This window comes from Meriones unguiculatus, chromosome 6 (genome assembly GCF_030254825.1).
Source record: "Meriones unguiculatus strain TT.TT164.6M chromosome 6, Bangor_MerUng_6.1, whole genome shotgun sequence".
NCBI classification, from domain to species: Eukaryota; Metazoa; Chordata; class Mammalia; order Rodentia; family Muridae; genus Meriones; species Meriones unguiculatus.
This window is the reverse complement of record NC_083354.1, coordinates 87,621,914-87,643,419: the sequence shown is the minus strand read 5'-3', so window position 1 is coordinate 87,643,419 and position 21,506 is coordinate 87,621,914. Positions and strand designations below refer to the sequence as shown.

The following is a 21,506-nucleotide window of genomic DNA, read 5'->3' as shown; positions in this document are numbered from 1 at the left end:
CATCTCATGGTGACTGGGGGATAGGGTTGCTCTGAATTAACCTCCCTAAAACTCACAGCGAGGATTAAATCCCCAACACCAGTGCTGAGAGTTGCTGAGGCCTCAAAGCCGTGATTAGGATATAAAGTGGGGTCAATGCAATGCCCTTCCGGATGGTGAGTTCTCTTATGGAAGAGGATTGTGAAATAAGTGGGGGCTGCTAAAAAGTAGGCTTGACTCTCGCTTCCTCCCTTCCACCATGAGGCCTTCACCAGATGCCAAGCAGATTCTACCATCATCCTCTAACACACCCAGAAATGAACCTATTGTCTATTTCCTTTATAAATTACCAGCCTCTGGTATTTTGTTATTGTAAAAGAAAGGAAGGAGAAAGAAGAAGGAAAAAGAAGAGAGAGATTGAGGGAGGGAGAGAGGGAGAGAGAATAAATCTGGGCATGAAAATCTCCCCTAGTGATAGATTAGATGTTGAAATAAAACAAAATTTCAGAGTCAGAATATTTAAGACATGCTGGAAAAACTGGAGACAATCCCACCCTAAATAAACGGTATATCACTTTATTCTAATGAGAAATAGTTTGCTCTCTTTTTCTGTTGCTTTGTGTTCTTTAGTAACTGAATGCTTATATATTTTAAAGATTTTTTTTAAAGCATACCTGTATTATTCCTGACAGAAGTTCTATTAGGCAATAGTCGATTTTCCCAGCTGCAAGAAAAAGTAAGCTTTGTGGCTTGCTCGTTTGAAATCTTAATCGAAGCGATAGCTCAGGGGAGACTTCTGTGATGTTGAGCCCCACGTAGCTTTCACCATAAAAAGATGCTATGGGGAAGGAAAGCACAGGTCAGGAAATTTGCTATACGATGACTACGCTCTTCATAGACTGACCCTGCTGAAGAAAGTTGCCTTGCCAAAGGAAAACTCCTGCTCCCGAGAGCGTCCCACAGACCCTGCATGGATTTACAAAGGCCTGGTTTTCTCTTACTCCACTCAGGACAGCTGGGAAAAGACCGCTCTTCATCAGAAGCCTCAAAAGGTGCAGCCAAGGCTTTCAATGATGCTAAATAGCAGCTCAAGTTCCTCATCTACGCAAGTCTGCTGCCTTGCCTTCTGCAGGGGTGGGTTCCAAGTTTCCTCTCATAAACCTCTTGAATGTTAAGTTCCATCTCGGACTTAGCTTCCAAAGAACCTAGCTGACAGTAGAGGTGGCCTAAGAAAGTGACTCTGGGAGGTAGATGATGCTGGCCCACCCTCAACTGAAGTGACAGTTAGGATGAGTGTCACTGTCGTAGGTAGGGCCCAGGAAACCCTGGCAGTGATGCTGAGGTTCCACTGGTTATGAACCGGTATGGTGGAGGAGGAAAAGAGCATGTCCTAGTCCAGCTGCGAAACACTAAGCAATAAAAAAGAGGACAAATATAACTATAAGAACAATGAAGCGGGGTACTGATTGACAAGCTTGACCAAAACATAAGCTCCGAAGAAGTCAGTGTTAACCATGAACTATGTCCTTCTCGTTTCCCACAGTAGGACAGAGGAAGCCAAGATTCATACCAAAGAACCAATCATCGGAGTAGCCAACTTCAAAAAGTCTAAACAAGCCCAATCTGATGAGGCAAAGGCTCTGGTTGGATGAAAGCAGGGCACGGGATTGGAAATCTGTGTGGGTGCACTCAAGTGCCTTGACTCCTAGACACCCTGGGACCCTCTGAGCCCACTGATGTAGATTATTCTCTACTCTACTCTGAGGCCAGCACTTCAGAGTTTGCAGAAGCCTTTAATACCAAGGGACCGCTAAAGATAGACCTCTAAAGATAACTAGGGCAAATGGCAGGTCACAACCCAACCTGCCTGGGGTCATGGTTGGCTGGGTATGAGATGGACAGTACACATGCAAAGAGGGTATCCATATGATTGAATGCCTCTTGGCAATAAATACATGACTATAGTCTGCCTCTCTCCCTCTCCCCCTTTCCCTCTCTCTTTTTGTTTCTCTCGCCAGGCTTTCTCCTTGTAGTCCTGGCTGTCCTGGAACCAGCTCAGAACCAGACCAGGCTGGCCTCAACTCAGAGATCCACCTAACCCTGCCTCAAAAGTGCTGGGACTAAATGTGGACGACATCATGCCAGGCTCAACAGTAGCATGCCGTGTATGTGTCATGTGTAGAACACTTATTACAGGCAGAGATGCAAGAGACGACACAGTAGTGTCGTAGAACCAAAGTCAATACAATACACCAGTGTAGGAACAAAACAAAATTAGAAAGAAAAAGAACATGGCAACATGCTACCTCCAAGAAAATATATAATTCTCTAAACATTAGAATCTAAAGAAAACAACGCTAATGGAATGCCCAAAATGACTTATTAAAAAATGATAAGGAAGCTGAACAACACTCAAGAAAATATAGATAAGTAAAGCAAGACCAGAAAAACAATACATCATGTTAGTGAGAAATTCAGCAAAAATAAATGTAATATTTATGCACACAGTAGAGATTTATTAGCAATAAAGAACAAAGCTACGTTATTTGTAGGAAAATGGATGGAATGGAGATCCTAATGTTAAATGAAATAAGTCAGGCTCGGAAAAGCAAATATTGTATTTTTCTCTTACATACAAAGTTTAGACATAGATATATGTCATGAAAGTAGAAGGGAAACTGAGAGAAGAAGGGTGCCATGGGAAGAAGGAAAAAATAGGGAAGGAAAGAATGTGAGAAAATACACAACATACATGTATGAAAATTTCAAATTAAACCTACCATTTTGTAAAAATAAATATACATTAGTAAAAAGACATTAAAAATATGTAAAACATAAAAAAATCAGCAAAGAAATGGCGATCTTGAAAAGAAATTAAACAGGAATCTTGGAAATGCAGAGCTCAACAAGTCATTTAAAAACTTGTCAAAATCCTCAACAACAAACTAGATAAAATAGAGGAAGAAGATTTGAACTTGAAGACAAATCTTTTGGAAAATCTCCATCAGATAAGCAAGAAGACTGAGTAGAAGAAGAAGGAAGAGAAGGGGGAGGAGGAATGATGAAGAAAGCCTTCAAGAACTTTGGGACATCATTAAACGTGCAAACATCCATTCCAGAAAGGCCTAGAGAAATATAAAAACAGGAAGGCATATAAAGTCTGTTAAATGACATAGTGGCTAAAACCATCCATCACCTTGTGAAAGATTTTGGATGTCCAGATAGAGCAGAGTCAAATGACCCAAGCAGATGTGTCCAGAAAAGATGCTCTCATCGACTGTATAGTCAAACTGTCAACGTCACAAGACAAAAAGAACTCTAAACCTGGAAAGAGAGAACTTCCAAGTCATAATTACGAGAATGTTCATTAGACCAACAGATTTTTTTTTTTTTTTTTTTTTAGCAGAGTGGTATCCCAGGCTGACTTCTGAATTCAAGACCCTGCCTCAACCCTGTAAGTGCTCAGATTGTACTACTCAGGCATATACTACCATGTCTGGTTGCCAAACGGCATACCTCAATTTTTTTTTTTTACAGATCAGGAGAGAACAGAATGACTTATTTCAAATTCTGGAATAAATATCAACCAAGGAAAATACCAACCAAGATTGCTGTACTCAACACAGCTTCCTTCATAAACAAAGGTTTGCAAAGTAACTAAACACCAGGAAATTCATCACCATCAGATGATCGCCCCTGGAAAAGTATAAAATCCTCCAGTAAAATAAACACACAAAAGAGACACAGCAGAAACAACCCCTGTCAACACAACAAAACCACTAAACTATCAAGATGAATGAGTGGAAGAATAGAGCAAATAAATATTACTCAAAACAAATAGAAAAATTAACAAAGTCACAAGAGTAAGACCTTACATATATATTAATAATGTTGAATGCAAATAAATTAAATTCCCTCAATTAAAAAATAAAAACTGGCTGAATGGACTTAAAAAATAAAATAAAACAAAACAACATGCTACCTATGAGAAACTGACCTCACTGGTTAAGACATGTGCAGATTGGAAATGAAAGCATGGAAACATATCCCACAAAAACAGAAACAAAAAAATCAGAAATGGCTATTCTTAAATGAGACAAAGTATATTTAAGGACAAAAACTGCAAGAAGAAATCAAGAAAGTCAGAATATAATGACCAAAGAATCAATGAAACAGGAACACGTAACCCAGCCAATAGTCTCTGAAAGTTAGAGGCATTTTCCAACAAGTCAGATGACCCAGGTTCAGTCTGATTGTGTGACCTACACAGTGGAAAAAGAGAGTCAATTCCAAGTGTTGCCCTATGATTTCCACATGCACACCATGGTATCACTCACATACACACATACACACACACACACACAAGTACAATTTTTAAACAATTATAAGTACATACGTACCAAGTGTAGAAGCACAGAATCCCGCCCCCTCCCAAAAAAAATAAAAACAAAAACACCACCATCATTAATAGAGCTAAAGAAACAGACAGGGTCTAATCCTAACATCAGTGGAGAACTCAATAAGACGCTTTCACCAATGGATAGATCATCAACAAACATAATTACACTATACTCTAGATCAAATGATTCAGTAAACATGACAAGGCATTATGATAAAATATTTCTTACATTGTAAAAGACTGGAACTTTTGTTGGGTCTGACAGCCATAGTTGGTAGCTTAAGACTTAAGACTGGAACCAGCCTGTTTATTTAACATGCCTTTAACAGAATAATGAAACAACAAACCTTATCTGGCTTGTATTTCCATGTAATCAGCTTATACAGCTGTATACAGCTGTAGTCTTAAATCATGTAATCTTCCTTGCCCATGACCCAGAGTAATGAGAGTATGTTATGATAATCCTTCTCTGGAAACAGCAAAAAGAAAGAAGCTTTATAGAATGAACATCCACCATAAATGGTGAGTACAACATATGGATATTGTTTGATAAACAATAATATTTATTATCTGAGTCAGTTGGAGCCAATGACTTAATCTGTTGTAGAACTCTGTTAAAGGTTTCTACGAAGTATCCCTTGTTCCTTCCTTATATGATGCTTCCTGTGCTAGTCAATAAACACAGAACAGAGCCCTTTGTTAGGAACACACAGACACACAGACAGACACACACAGACACAGACAAGCATACAGGGACAGAAAGACATACACGTGGGGCAGGAGGCAGAAACAGGGACAGATTTACCAGACAGCTTTCAGGAAGGCACGGTTTCAGACTCATGAATCAGCTAGAAAGGAGGAAGGAAGACTCAGGGATGTTGAAGTAGAAAATTCAAATGCTAGCTCACTGTTGGTTAAATGACACCAAGGGAAAGTGTTCTGATTTCTTTCCTAAATGTGAACACCGACACATTATTAGTGAGTTTGAGCTCATTATTAATGTGTTCAAACCAACTACAAGCAGGCATTTTCAGAGCATTTCATCCACAACAACAGAGTACACCTTTTTTTTTTCCTTTAGCACATAGAACTTCCTTAATTGATCGATCATATATTAGGTTCAAAATAAATCTCAACAAATCAAGCAAAAATTGCATCAGTATCTTTTCAGATCACAAGGAAAACACAACTAGAAATTAACAACCAGAAACTGCAGAAGCTATGCAAATTCACTGAGACTTAACAAGGTGTAACTGAACATGACATGGCTCATTAAAGAAATCAAAGAGAAATTCAAAACTTTCTTGAAAGAAGTATGAGTAGAAATAATCTAACAAAACTTATGGGACACAGGGAAAGCAGAGGATGTGTCTTTCAAAATAAATGAAAGATTTTAAACATGCACCCTAATGATACATCTCAAGGACCTAGAAGGTAAAAGTAAATCAAACCCCAAATTAGTCAAAGGAAAGAAATAACAACGATCAGAGAAAAATAAGATAAAGACTAAAAACAGAGATAAGATCAATGAAGCAAACGGTTTCTTTAAGGATGAGCAAAAGCAATAAATAAATAAAATACCTAAAAATAGGTGGTGAGGGAGGGGGGCCAAGATGGTGGCACCAGGAGAACACGTGTGTCTGAGGAACAGGACAACACTCTCCGTACAGCGACCAAGAGACTGAACTCTGGGCCCTAAAACAACAGCGATCGTGTTTCCCAGGTAAAAGGAAACCCCCACGTTGTGGGAATCAGTCAGGTCCACACTCAGGCCACCCAGCCAGAACCTGGAAGAGATCCAGGGTCCCGCAGGCACTAGGTCACAGGACCAGAGCCACACTCTTGCGTGTCCCGATCACTTTCCCAGACCAGAGACTGAGAGTCCCAGTTGCGAGAAAACCCCACGGGGAAGGAAAGTTGCGACACTGGTCACGGGTCACCCAGTCTTTCCCTGGAAAAAAATCTCGCAGACCTCGGGTACCTGCCGCCATCACTGAACTGGGCTCCCGCGCCACACGAGAGTGGCTGCGCGCTCAGCTCACCCGTACAGACGAGCTGCATGCCCCAGTGCAACAGAGACTGGGAATCCCTGCCCGGAGAGGGCCCCACAGGGAAGGAAGAAACCGTGCTACTGGGGTCACCTAGGCTTTGCCTGGGGAAAGTCTCGCAGACCAGCGAGTACGTGCCGCCATCCCTGATCCGGGCCCAAGCGGGGAGCACAGAGTTATTGGGAACCCTTTGTACCAACTACTCCTCACAGACAGAACTGTGCGCCCCAGGACACCAGAGTCTTGGAGTCACTGTCTGGAGAAATCCTCACAGGGAACAAGGAATGAGGCAATGGGAACGGGTGACTTAGGCCACCCAGTATATCCCCGGAAAAGACTGGCCCAACCCAGGGACCTGCTGTGCCCCAGATAGCCTGCTGTTACCAGGAGAGCAGTACTCACCTGTCGCAGATTACCCCTTGGGTTCTGGGGCACAGAGCCCCAACTTCAGACCTACAAAAGCCCGGGACCCCCGAGATCAACCCCCAGATACTGCTCCAAGGGGCAACCAGTTATCGCTAACAAAACCGACCAAACCACGGGACACACAGGTTACAGCAGGTGATCACTAAATTTACAGCAAGAAACCCAGAAGCAGGGCAGCTATCTCCAGGACTTCTCCCGGTGAGAGGAGAGCCCTCTCGACTAATAAGGACCATAGTTACCACCCAGGTCTCTATGCCTGAGGTGAGCTCTAGCAACTCTTGAAAAATACCGGCCATCCAGTGACTATACCCAAAAAGCTGAGAAGGCTTCCTTCAGGAAAAACCATCTTCCTGCCAAAGGGAGTCTCTCCACCACAGGATTCCAGGAACCACCAGAAACTAACTTCAAACACCTAAGATAGCCCAATGGGTAGAGGACAGCGTAAAAGTTCAACCAACAAAAGCCAGAGCAATATGGCATCTCCAGAACCCAGTTATCCAGGGGCAAGTAGCTCTAGACACCCCAGCATAATTGAAATTCAAGAAGATGACCTAACATCTATGCTCATGAAGAATATAACAGAGGAAACAAATAAAATACATAAAGAAATAGAGGAAGCTACAGCCAAAGAGTTTGTGGTCTTTAGAGAGGAAATGCTTAAATCACTGAATGAAATAAAAGAAACAGTGGATTGTTCAAACAAACAGCTGAAGGAATTGATGGAAAAACAGGAAAATACAGCCAGACAGATGAAGGAAATCAACAAAAAGGCTCAAGATCTGAAGATAGAATTAGAAAAATTAAAAAAAAACAAACAAACACACAAATGGAAGAAATTGTGGAGAGAAAGAACTTAGGGAAGAAAGCAGGAACTACAGAGGTTAGCATAACCAATGGACTACAAGAAATGGAAGAAAGAATCTCAGGTGTGGAAGATACAATGGAAGAAATAGATGTATCTGTCAAAGAAAATGTTAAATCTAAATAAATTCCTGACACAAACCGTCCAAGAAATTCAAGACAACATAAAAAGACAAAACCTAAGAATAATAGGAATAGAGGAAAAAGAAGATTCCCTGCACCAAGGCCCAGAAAAATATTATCAACAAAATCATTGAAGAAAATTTCCCCAACTAAAAGGAGAGGCCAATAAGAATACAAGAGGCCTACAGAACACCCAATAAATTAGACCAGAAAAGAAAATCCTCCCGCCACATAATAATCAAAACCGTAAGTATACAGAACAAAGAAAAAATACTAAAAGCTGCAAGAGAAAAGGGCCAAGTAATATATAATGACAAACCCATTAGAATCACACCTGACTTTTCAACAGAGACTATGAAAGCCAGAAGGGCCTGGATGGATATCATGCAGACCCTAAGAGAACGCAGATGTCAGCCCAGGCTACTATACCCAGTGAAACTCTCAGTCTTCATAGACGGAGAAAACAAGATATTCGATGACAAAAACAAATTTCAACAATACCTACAAACAAATCCACCATTACAGAAGACACTGGAAGGGAAAATACAACCCAAGAAAACTAGCTACTTTCAAGAAAACAAAGGAAATAACTAACCTCACTACAGTAAAACAAAAAGCAACCAAGTACACAACCGTATGACCACAGCCAACATCGAATTCTAAGGATCTAACAGCCACTGGTCATTAATCTCTCTCAACATCAATGGACTCAATTCTCCAATAAAAAGACACAGACTAACAGAATGGATGTGTAAACAAAACCCAGCAATCTGTTGCATACAAAAAACACACCTAAGTCACAAAGATAGACATTACTGAGGGTAAAGGGTTGGAAGACGGCTTTCCAAGCAAATGGACGCAAGAAACAAGCAGGAGTAGCCATTCTAATATCTAATAAAATAGACTTTCAACCAAAATTAATAAAAAGAGATGGGGAAGGACACTTCATACTCATCAAGGGAAAATTCCACCAAGAAGACATCACAATCCTGAACACCTATGCCCCAAATACAAGGGCACCCACATTTGTGAAAGGAACATTGATAAAACTTAAACCACACATAGATCCCCACACATTAATAGTGGGAGACTTCAACACCCCACTCTCAATAAAGGACAGGTCAACAAGACAGAAATTAAACAAAGAAACAATGTCTCTAACAGAGGTCATGAATCAAATGGACCTAACAGACATTTACAGAACCTTACACCCAAATACAAAAGAATTTACCTTCTTCTCAGCACCTCATGGAACCTTGTCCAAAATAGACCATATAGTTGGTCACAAAGCAAGCCTCAACAGATACAAGAAGATTGAAATAATCCTTGTATCCTGTCTGATCACCATGGAATAAAGCTGGACCTCAACAACAACAGAAATAGCAAAAAGCCTACACACACATGGAAATTGAACAACTTGCTACTAAATGACAGCTGGGTCAGGGAAGAAATAAAGAAAGAAATTAAAGTCTTCCTAGAACTCAATGAAAACGAAGACACAACATACCCAAACCTGTGGGACACAATGGAAGCAGTGCTAAGAGGAAAGTTCATAGCACTAAGTGCCTTCAAGAAGAAATTCGAGACAGCTCATTCAAGCAACTTAATGGCTCACTTAAAAACCCTAGAAAAAGAAGAAGCAGACACACCAAGAAGGAGTAGACGGCTGGAAATAATCAAACTCAGGGCTGAAATTAATCAATTAGAAACAAATAAAACAATTCAAAGAATCAATGAAACCAAGAACTGGTTCTTTGAGAAGATCAACAAGATAGATAAACCCTATCTAAGCTAACTAAAAGGCAGAGAGACACCATCCAAATCAACAAAATCAGAAATGAAAAGGGGGACATACCTACAGACACTGAGGAAATCCAAACAATCATTAGGATTTACTTCAAAAGTAAATCCTAATGTATAGACACCACAAATTTTCCTTTTGAAAATTTAAATGAAATGGACAATTTTCTTGATCGATTACACTTACCAAAGCTGAATCAGGACCAGGTAAATCAATTAAATAGTCCTATATCCCCCAAGGAAATAGAAGTGGTCATCAAAAGTCTCCCATCCAAAAAAAGCCCAGGACCTGATGGTTTTGGTGCAGAATTCTACCAGACCTTCAAAGAGCTAACTCCAGTTCTCTTCAAACTATTCCACAAAATAGAAACAGAAGGAACACTACGAAACTCATTCTATGAAGCCACAGTCACCTTGGTACCTAAACCACACAGAGACCCAACAAAGAAAGAGGTTCAGGCCAATCTCCCTTATGAACATTGTTGCAAAAATACTTAACAAAATACTGGCAAACCAAATACAAGAACATATCAAAGATATCATCCACTGTTACCAAGTAGGCTTCATCCCAGGTATGCAGGGGTGGTTCAATATACAGAAATCCATCAATGTGATCCACCATATTAACAAACTGAAAGAAAAAAAAACATGATAATCTCCCTAAATGCTGAAAAAGCATTTGACAAAATCCAACATCCATTCATGTTTAAAGTATTGGAGAGATCAGGGATACAAGGCACATATCTAAACATAGTAAAGGCAATATACAGCAAACCTACAGCCTACATCAAACTGAACGAAGAGAAACCTAAAGCAATCCCACTGAAACCAGGGACAAGACAAGGCTGCCCACTCTCTCCATATCTCTTCAACATAGTTCTGGAAGTTCTTGCTAGAGGAATAAGACAGTTGAAGGAGATCAAGGGATACAAATTGGAAAGGAAGAAGTCAAATTATCACTATTTGCAGATGATATGATAGTATATGTGAGTGTCCCCAAAAACTCTACCAGGGAACTCCTACAGCTGATAAACACCTTCAGCAAAGTGGCCAGATACAAAAATTAACTCAGAAAAATCAGTAGTTCTCCTGTATACAAAAGGCAAAAGGGCTGAGAAAGAAATTAGGGAACCAACACCCTTCACAATAGCCACAAATGACATAACCTTGGAGTAACCCTAACCAAGGAAGTCAAAGACTTGTATGACAAAAATTTCCAGTCTCTGAAGAAAGAATTAGAAGAAGATATCAGAAGATGGAAAGATCTCCCATGCTATGGCTTGGCAGGATTAACATAGTAAAAATGGCCATCTTACCAAAAGCAATCTACAGATTCAATGCAAGTCCCATCAAATTACCAACACAATTCTTTACAGACCTGGAAAGAGAAATTCTCAACTTCATATGGAATAACAAGAAACCCAGAATTGCTAAAACAATCTTCTACAATAAAAGATCTTCTGGAGGTATCTCCATCCCTGATCTTAAGTTGTACTATAGAGCAACAGTTATAAAAACTGCATGGTACTGGCATAGAATGGTGGATCAATGGAACCGAATAGAAGACCCAGGAATAAACCCACACACTTATGGACACCTGATCTTTGACAAAGATGCCAAAAACATACAATGGAAAAAAGATAGCATCTTCAAACAAATGGTGTTGGTCTAACTGGATGTCTATATGTAGAAAAATACAAATAGATCCATACTTATCACCCTGCACAAAACTAAAGTCCAAGTGGATCAAAGACCTCAACATAAAACCAGACACATTAAATCGGTTAGAAGAAATACCCTAGAACTAATTGGTACAGGAGACAACTTCCTCAACAGAACACCAACAGCACAGGCTCTAAGAGCAACAATCAATAAATGGGACCTCATGAAACTGAAAAGCTTCTGTAAAGCAAAGGACACCACCATCAAAACAAAATGACTGCCTACAGATTGGGAAAGAATCTTCACCAACCCTTTATCTGACAGAGGACTAATATCCAGTATATATAAAGAACTAAAGAAGCTGAAAAGCAGCAAACCAAGTAATCCAATTAAAAAATGAGGAACAGAGCTAAACAGAGAACTCTCTGTAGAGGAATATAGAATGGCAGAGAAACATTTAAAGAAATGCTCAACTTCATTAGCCATTAGGGAAATGCAAATCAAACAACCCTGAGATTTCACCTTACATCCATCAGAATAGCCAAGATGAAAAACTCAAGTGACAACACATGCTGGAGAGGTTGTGGAGAAAGAGGAACCCTCCTCCACTGCTGGTGGGACTGTAAACTTGTACAACCACTCTGGAAATCAATCTGGTGCTTTCTCAGACAACTAGGAATAGCGCTTCCTCAAGATCCAGCCATACCACTCCTAGGCATATATCCAAAAGAGTCTGAAGTACACAATAAAGACATTTGCTCAACCATGTTTGTAACAGCTTTATTTGTAATATCCAGAAGCTGGAAACAGCCCAGATGCCCCTCAACTGAAGAACGGATGCAGAAATTGTGGTACATCTACACAATGGAGTATTACTCAGCAATGAAAAAATAAGGAAATCATGAATTTGCAGGTAAATGGTGGTTCCTGGAAAGGATCATCCTAAGTGAGCTGTCCCAGAAGCAGAAAGACACACACGGTATATACTCACTCATATAGACATATACCATAGGATAAACCTAGTAAAGTCTGTACATCTAAAGAAACTAATCAAGAGAGGACCCTGACTAAAACCCTCCATCCCCATCCTGAAAGGAACGAGGATGGACATCAGAAGAAGAAGAAAACAGGAAACAACCTAGGAACCTGCCACAGAGGGCCTCTGAAAGGCTCTGCCCTGCAGACTATCAAAGCAGACGCTGAGACTATGGCCAACTGTTAAGCAGAATGCATGGAATCTTATGTAAGATGTGGGAAATAGTAAGAGCTGGAGAGGACGGGAACCCCACAAGGAGAGCAACGGAACCAGAAAACTTGAACACAGGGAACTTCCCAGAGACTCACATTCCAACCAAGGACTATTCATGGAGATAACCTAGAACCCCTGCACAAAAGTAGCACATGTTAGTTCAGTGCCCAAGTGGGTTACATAGTAATAGGAAGAGGGACTGCCTCTGACATAATCTGATTGGCCTGTTCTTTGATCACCTCCCCCTGAGGGGGGAGCAGCCTTACCAGGCCACAGAAGATGACAATGCAGCCACTCCAGATGTAATCTGATAGACTAAGATCAGAAGGAAGGAGAAGAGGACCTCCCCTATCAGTGGACTTGGGGAGAGGCATGCGTGAAGAAGGGGGAAGGAGGGTGGGATCGGGAGGGGAGGAGGGAGGGGCTTATGGGGGGATACAAAGTGAATAAAGTGTAATTAATAAAAAAAAAAGAAGAAGAAATACAAATGGCCAATAGATGCATGAAAATGTTTGATAAGATTAGCGACTTTGAAAATTCCAATTCAAAACAAGAATATCATCTTACCCCAATTAGAATGACTATTATCAAAACAACAACAAATGCTGCTAAGTATATGTAGAAGTAAAGAAACTTTTGTACACTGCTAACAGAAATGTAAACAGGATGATGAATATGGAGATCCCTCAAAACAGTAAAAGAGCCTATTTCTTAGCAAATAGCCAAAGGGATGTAAGGAAAGCAAGGGATAGCTACATACCTGTCCATGTTTTCTGCAGAACTATTCAGAGTGGCAAATGGATAACTGAAATTAGATACCTTGACAGAGATAATATCTACATGCAGAATTCATTACTATTCAGCCATAATAGTAATTACAGCAAACGGGTGATCCTGGGAACGCTAGATTATTGAAATAAAGCTGATATGTAGAAGTCTCTCTCTGTTTTGTTTTGTTTTGTTTTGTTTTGTTTTGTTTTGTTTAATGGTCATTCTTAACGTAGGCAAGAGATGACTAGAAGCTAGGAGGAAGGAGGGTAAAGGGAAGCTACAACTGATCATAACACACTTAACTTGTAAGTATTGAACCAACATATAGTTAAAAAGTCAACCAATGTCATATCAATAAATAAACTCAATGCTAGATTATAGAGCTAACGTCATTAAGATGAAGCAAGCAATCATGAACCTCCCACCCAGCTGAGTTTATTCTCCTGAGTGCCTCCCTCTACCCCGACCCCCACCCCCATGTCCCCATATCCCAACCTTTGATGGGCTTGGAGGTTGTATTGTTAAGTGTTCAAAGCCAAGAAGTGCTTTCTAAATCATAAGATCTACTGCTACGATGACTAAGTAACATTCATAAACACTATCCTTATATTTTCCCACGTTTCACCTCTCTGCCACTAATCAATTCCAGTCCCAGCTGGTGGCCAGAAAATCCCCTCCAGACACAAACAAGGAAGCTGAGTTTAAAACTTCTGCTTTGGGCTGGAGAGATGGCTCGGAGGTTAAGAGCACTGGCTGCTCTTCCAGAGGTCCTGAGTTCAATTCCCAGCAACCACATGGTGGCTCATGACCATCTATAGTAAGATCTGGTGCCATCTTCTGGTGTGGAGGCATTCATGCGAGTAGAACACTATATGTATGTAATTAATAGATAAAATACTTCCTTTAAAAAACAAAACAAAGCAAACAAACAAACAAAACTTCTGGTTTGACAGTCAAAAGCCACTCAATGTCCTTATTCACCTCAGAGTAGACCACACCTTTTCAGCCCCCAATACACGCCTCAGGACAACAATAAGAACAAACAGGAAAGCAAGTGAAATCCCTTCCCAGATGGGAAAGGGGGCGACCTCTGGTGAAGGCAGGGTTGTGATTTCAGTAACTAATCTGATTGAACAAAACCTGAAGATGCTGGCCTGTATGCTGACGTAAGGCCAAAAGTACTTCCTGCCAACCTGCGTTTGGTAAGGAGGTAGCTAAAGCACAGGGCTCCTGGAAGGCGAACATTTGCACTGGCCTACAGTTTCTCTCAGGAGACAATTTTCAGTCATTATATTTACTTTAGAATTGATTCTTCCAAACTTTCAAGCTTTTTGTTACATTTTGGTTTTGTGTTTGTTTGGGGTTGGGTTTGGCTTTGGCTAACTATTTATTGAGTGCTTAGCATGTGCCAGGTATTGCCAGGAACAGAAGGCAAAGGCTCAATTCAACATCTTGCTGTCCATCAGAGTTAAAAATGTGCCCAAAAGGAATAGTGCCCTTAAGTGGTGGAGCTGGTTTGGATGACCTAGGGGACGAGGGAGGGAGCAATCAAAGCAAACCCTGTCTTTCCCACAAAGGAGCCCAAGGGTTTACTTTGGTTTGAAGATTCAAAGGTAAACACAAGCGACTATGGTCCTCTTAGTTACTTTTCTGTTGCTGGGATAAAATATCCTGAGGAAAGCAACTTAAAGAAGGGCTCTCTTACAGTTATGGATAGATATCCCATCCTGGTGAGAAGGACATGGAAGCAAGCAAGGATGGACACTGTGGCAGGAGCAGAAAGCCGGCTGGTCACTCTGCACCCACACTCAGAACACAGAGAGTGAAAAGGAAGTAAGGCCAGGCTAGTAAGGCTTCCTTCAGTGAGGTTCCACCTTCTGGAAGCTTCCACAACTTTCCCAAATGGCACCACGAGCTGAGAGCCTAGAGTTTGAACATGAGCCTATGGGAGGATTTCACATTCAAACCACAACAGCTAATCACGTAATCACAACTGCTATTAATTAGACCACAGCTGAATCACTCAGCCTGGTTGGAGGACGTGGGGTGGGGGTGGGGGGAGCAGGACCTAGGAGAACAGGAACAGGAGGACCTAAAGGACAAACAAAACAAAGAAGGGAAGTGTCTGCACAAGGGACTAAGGTCCTGCTTGGCTGAAGTACAAGACATGAAGAGGACAGGTACAGATGAGGCTGCAGCAACCTGAAAGGTGAGGGAGCCAACAGGTGAGAGAGGGGAGGGGCTGCCTTCTCCATACGAAGGGCCTTCTTGGACTGTTTAAAGCTGGCACGGTGGCACACACCTGTGATCCTAGCACTTGAGGAGGCAGAGTCAGGCAGACCTCCGTGAGTTCCAGGCCAGCACGGTCTACAAAGGGAGTACAGAACAGCCAAAGCTACACAGAGAATCCCTGTCTTGAAAAAAAACATGCATACATACATACATACATACATATATACATACATACACATACATAAAATAGAGTGCCTTTACAATGTGAGTGACTGGCTGCTCCTTCAATGGCCTTGACAAATCTCAACTTAAAAAAACAAAACAAAACTCTGTCACTAGTTATTATTAACATGCCGTCCCAAATGGCAAGTAAAATTTGGAGATCGAAAGCTTTGCTAGTCAGACCACTGCTGAGTTCTCAACGCACAGAACAATGTCCAGGACACATTGGACTACTTAAGAAACGCCTGCCTTGGAAACCGGGACTCTATCTAAAGAGGGTTAGAAGAGAATCAGTTGGGGAAATGACACAAGCAGACTGGAACTCAGAAGGTGACAGTACTGAAGCTTAGGCTGGGAGGGTAACAGAGTGAGTGAGAAGGGAGCACGCTCAGGAGTGGTTCAAAAGCAGCACCATCAGGGGAGGGAGAAGGAAGACGCTGAAAGGCAGTCCTCATAAACGGCTAGATGCTGGGGTCCACTGAAACTTACTGAGATGGAAACCTGGGAAGACAACGTGCTTTGAGTTGTTGACGGGCACACAAGTTTGGGGAGCAAATGAATGACTTTCTTGCCAACTGGACAAGCAGAAGGTTCCTCACCGGTGGGCCCGTGAGGAAGGCTGAACTCTATACTGTAAGCAAGGGGGAACATTAACTAGCTTTCAGTTGTATTTTAGAGAAACGGGTCTGGTGGCTCTGTGAGCTAATATATAAACTAATTAAAGTACTAAGAAAATATTTCAGATCTACTTGCTGTCATTAAGAATCAGAATTACTTATCTATACTTTTAGTGCCTCAGGCGGTGTTACATCTTGACTTTTAACATACTGCTGTTCTTCAAATCGAATTCCATGAATATCATGGCTGTAGAAACTTGTCTTTAAAGCTGAAATCGGAAGCAAAACCAAACAAACAGAAGTTCTCTGGCATCATACAAAATCCTAAGGTGAGGTTCTAAGTCGAGCCCTGCACTGGAAACCATCTCATACTCGTGTGTGTGCTCTGAGCTCAGGAAATCAGTTGCAAAGGGGAATTTTGCCCTGTAGGTATTTCTTTAAAAATCTGTACGTTTTAAAATGGTGTGGATACTGTGGGCACACCAAGCTCAAGTGGGATAGTTACTGAAGAGATGGTTAACTTTAACCAGCGACTCTGAAGAAAAAAGAAAACTTACAAGTAGTACATAACTTAGCCGCAAACATCCTAAATACCTTATGTGACCTCCTGGCAGATTAACACAAACCCCTCCTCCTTTAAATTCAAGTCAGAGTAGAAAAATCCATGAGCCAAAACTTGCTCTAGAGCTGCAGGATGGGAGGCTGAGCAGATGCTCAGTGAGCTTTGAAGGACAACTCTGGCACCAAGCCCCTGTGCTAAACGTGTTGCTGATGCTGGTGAAGAAAGACAGAGAGCAGAGGGTGGAGGGTTTGGACACATTAAAAAAATCTTCCGTTTTCAAGCTGATCTAGGTCCAGCAAACTACAGCCCTCTGGCTCTCTGTAGACTGCAAGCCATCAGGCTCTCAGCTCTCCATTTCACCCAAACACGAGCCTCCATGCAATGGCTCTGGACTAGGTCCTCAGGTCACTCAGGCAAAACCAGGAGCTGCTCTGTCCTTCCCGCTTCTCAATAAAGGATTCATGTGTCTGGCACTACTCTGGGGGCTGCTGCTCCTGAGGTCTCCAATGCAAACAGTCCCTACTGAGTACATGAGTGGCATATTCCTGGTGCTCAGTCTGGTCGAGCCACCAGCTCCCATAGCCACTGCTGTGCCACAGGGCCTATGCCCAGTTATTCATGCTCTGCCTATGGTACCTGCTACCCAGATAGACTCTTTTGACCTTCCTCCTTAGACAGGTATGTCCATTCTGGACCAGGCTTCCTCCCTTGAGTGACAGTGCCTTCCCCTAAGATCTGAAGCTGTACAGCTCTCCCTCCTCTCCAATGGCATCTGACTTCCAATGGCCAGAATTTTACGACTCTTTATCTTTTCTGCGCCCATGGTCAGACTGTAGGTGTTTCAACTATGAGGCACCAGCACTCTGAGACACCTGCTAAAAAAAAAAACAAAAAAACCAAAAACAAAAACAAACAAACAAAAAAAAACCAAAACTTGAATTTGTGCACCAGTTTTGAGGCACCAATCGTAAAAGGAAATACCCGGATATTTATTGTCCCAAAAAGGTAACAGTAGTTTTGACAGGTGGTGACCAGTGGGAGGCTATCAGGTCACGTAAGGCATTACTCCCGGGAGAGGTTAGGGTAGTTCTTGAGGAACCCTTGGATAGCTCTGTGGAGTGTTATAAAATGCAAGACGAGCTGAATCCTGGCCATTCTCTGGCTTCCTCCGGCCTTCATGCAGACTTCTGGCATGATGCCAAGGGCCAGGATTCCCTCTCCAGAGCCAGCACCAAAATCATGAGCTAAATAAACCTCTTTTTCTTTAAGGCAAATCCTGTTTGGGGTATTTTCTTATAGCAGGCTAATTAACCACGAGGTGTTTCAAGAATTCTTCCAAACGACTCAAGGGTAAAGACACATTTAAAAATACATAAGGAGCAGCAATGTGAAGCAACAGGTCACCCCAGCACTTCACTTCTCGGACAAACACCCAGTCGGCCTCGTTAGAAGGCAAAAGCAACATCTGACAAGAAGGTGGTCAACGTCAGAAATACTGAAGACAAAACTAAACTAAAACCATCGATGATGAGGAGCTGGCGCAATGTGTATCCCGTTACGTTCAGAAGGCGGCCAATGACAAGAGCACGCTTTACAACCCAAAATCCCTGCGTTGTGTGCTCTAGAAGTACTTTTACTAGACAATATCTACTGTCAGACAAAGGTAGCTCCTGCTGTGATGACTTTCGAAGCTGACCTACCCATCACGCTGTGCCCTTCAAAGACTAAGAGCAGAGCTCGAATCCCTTGAGCAACTCAACTGTTCAAGGAAACACCCTGAGTTATGCAAGGAGACAAGGGGTTAAAAAACTGAAGTCAAATTCCATACGTGGCAGCTCAGGAAAATATTCACAGGGCTGGAGTGATGGCTCCGTTACAAGCACAAACTGACCTTTCCAGAGGACCCGGGCTCAATTCCCAGCATCCACACGGTAGTTCACAACGGTCTGTAACTCCAGTTCCAGAGGATCTAACCCCCTCTTTTGGCCTCTTTCTACACCAGGTACACACATGGTAAACACACAGACAAGCAGGCAAAACACCCATAGCCACATCCATCCATGACTGCAGGAACTTGGACCTGACTTGGGTGGGACAGGAATAAAAAAAAAGGCAGACAGACCGATGGAAAGACAGAAAGCTGGGGTCAGATGGTCTGAGCCAGCTACTAGAGAAACCATGGCTCACAGAAGCTCAGTAAAGAGACATAGTTATTGCACATAGCTGAACACGGAGGCAGAGTTATTACATACAGATAAACGAGGAGAGGGGGTTATGCTATCCAGGGGCATGAAGAAGACAGGGTCATCAGGAGTAGTCTCTGTGTGGGGCTTTGGTGGCCATTTTCAACACATACTATCAACATCCACACATGAACCAAGAAAAAGGCTTTGCCATTTCCCTCTTAGCCTCTTGGACGGGGGAAAGCTTTGCCATTCCGGTATGGGTTTGAGGTTCTGGGGTCCTTGGTATGGTGAAGCTCAGAGTTTCCTCCTCTCCATATACACATAAAATTAAAAGCTAATAATAAAATATTCTTCCAAGCATCACAAAGCTGGACTTGGCAACATTTTGGCCTACAATACTCACCATGCCGTCTGGGCCATAGATGAGAAACATACATGTTAAAGCGCATGCTGTGGAATTCTTTCTTCAACTCGGAAGCCACGCTCCTAACCTAAAGGAATACCCACCTTACTGTCTCCTACCCATGCTAATTGCATGGAAGAGGAGGAATGGAAAACAGTGAATAGGAAAGGAAGGAAGTGGGATTCGGATTCTAAGCAGGTTTAGTGAAGCCTCTCTGAAGTCGTTATGACCATAGCAAACGTACTGAGTCAAACCCAAAACCCAGAGAAGTAACCATGTAGAGGAAATGAGAGCACAGTTGGCCCTTGGGTTTGAGGTCTTCGGCTCACTGATTCCTAAGTCGTGAGCTTCTCATTGCCCCCACACTATTAACGGCCTGTCTGAAACCATCCGGGTCTGTTGAAGCTCTTTCACTGCTCTTTGGAGTCACCCTCCTCTTGGACTCACACCTGTCCCTTCAGTCACAGCCCTGCGCCACACCCACCCTTGGAACCAGGCATAAAGGGGCAGGACAGCCCACAGACCGGGATCTAGGAAGTAAGATGAGGAAGATGAACTTTTCCAAGCAGCCTCCTCTCCAACTGAACAAGGTGGTGGGTGAGGAGTCTCCAAGGACTTTGATGGCCCTTGGAGTGTTACTCTAAAGCTGCCGAGGACAATCGTAACGCAATGATCACGAGCGCAGCAACGCTGTTTGGCCACCCCGAAAATGAGTTTAAATCTTCAGTATCTAATCCAAATACTAGACATGCAACACCTGTGATTGAGAATTCCTCTGACGTTTAAAAAAGAAGAAAATGTCTGGAAGTCTTCTGTTGAATTGAGGGTGGAAAGGCCCAGGAACTGGGGCTCAGGCTTGTAAAACTTTTTAAAGAACCACGCGCTTAGTAATTTGGAAGGAAGGCAAAACACCATGGAAAAACAAAACATTTTATGTATTTGGGCTTAGAAAAGTTAAAATTCCCTGAGATGGGGCTTAAGTGACAAGAATCCAGGGGGTCAAAGAAGATCCCAGATGAACCGAAGATTCCCCAAAGCCCTGCAGGTCACATGCAGATCAGGGCCCGAACTAAAAAGCACCAACCGGCCGCCCTCAGGAGTCGGCCATTCTGCTGCCGAGGGGCCGACCTTAACCTTCCCAGAGTTCGGGGCGAGGAAGGTGGGGCGCAGGCCCGGACTGGGAGCTGCTGGTGGGCTCTGGGCAGCGAAGTCTGCGCGCAGGGCCGCGCTGCGGCCTCGCGGACGTCCAGCCCGCGGACGCGGGGACCGAGCGCGCCCGGGGTCCGTCCGGAGGGCAGCGCGCCCCCGGCACGCCGACACCGGCGCGCCCCGCCCCGCCGCCTCCCCGGCCCGCGCTCCCAACCGTGCCGCCCACCCTCTCCGCGCGGCGCCTCTCGGCCTGGCCCGCCTGGGGCGGGGAAGGGGGTTTGGGGGCGCGTACCTCCAGGCGCCCCGCGAGGCCCGCAGAGCCCCAGGCAGGCGGCGAGCAGCGCGAGGCTGCGGGCCCCGGGCCGCCCCATCCCGCCGCGCGCCGCCGTCTCCAGGCCGCGCCGAGCTCTACCTGCGCCGGCCGGTGCCCCGCCGCGCGGCCCGGAGCCCGGCGAGGGGCGGCGCCCCCGGGACGCGCGGCACGACGGGGCGGAGCGCTTTCCGCGACCTGCAGCTGTTGCGCGGCCTCCGCGGGATCACCGCGGGTCGCTGAATCTGATCCCCTGATCGGAAGGGACGAGACTGTGGGCTCCAAGGCCGTGCGGGACACAGACGGGACGGGGAATCGGTGGCCCCCTCCCCCGCTTGCAGATCTGGAGCTCAGCGTGCCTCAGTGGAGAGAGCTCTAGGCAGCAGGCTGAGGGGGAGAGTAGAGCAGGTCCTAGGCGAGCCTTGAAACATGTTCTCTCCTCTCAAGGGGACAAGGGGCTTTTCCCAGCCTTATCCTAAAGGGGGCCTTCTGTGTAATGTTTGTGAA

General features: G+C 43.5%; 1 protein-coding gene across 1 annotated transcript in view; it reads right to left on the bottom strand.

Annotated features, from left to right (window-relative positions):
- Positions 1-21,276, bottom strand: part of LOC110549648 (chondroitin sulfate proteoglycan 4-like) — a 74,475-nt gene extending 53,199 nt beyond the window's left edge. Inside the window, exons 1-2 of the mRNA XM_060385724.1 lie at positions 20,982-21,276; positions 654-817 (exon numbers count right to left, since the gene is read on the bottom strand). Coding sequence (XP_060241707.1) covers positions 654-817; positions 20,982-21,060 — 243 coding nt within the window. The 5' untranslated portion in view covers positions 21,061-21,276. The remainder of the gene's footprint in view (positions 1-653; positions 818-20,981) is intronic.
- Positions 21,277-21,506: the final 230 nt, after the last annotated feature.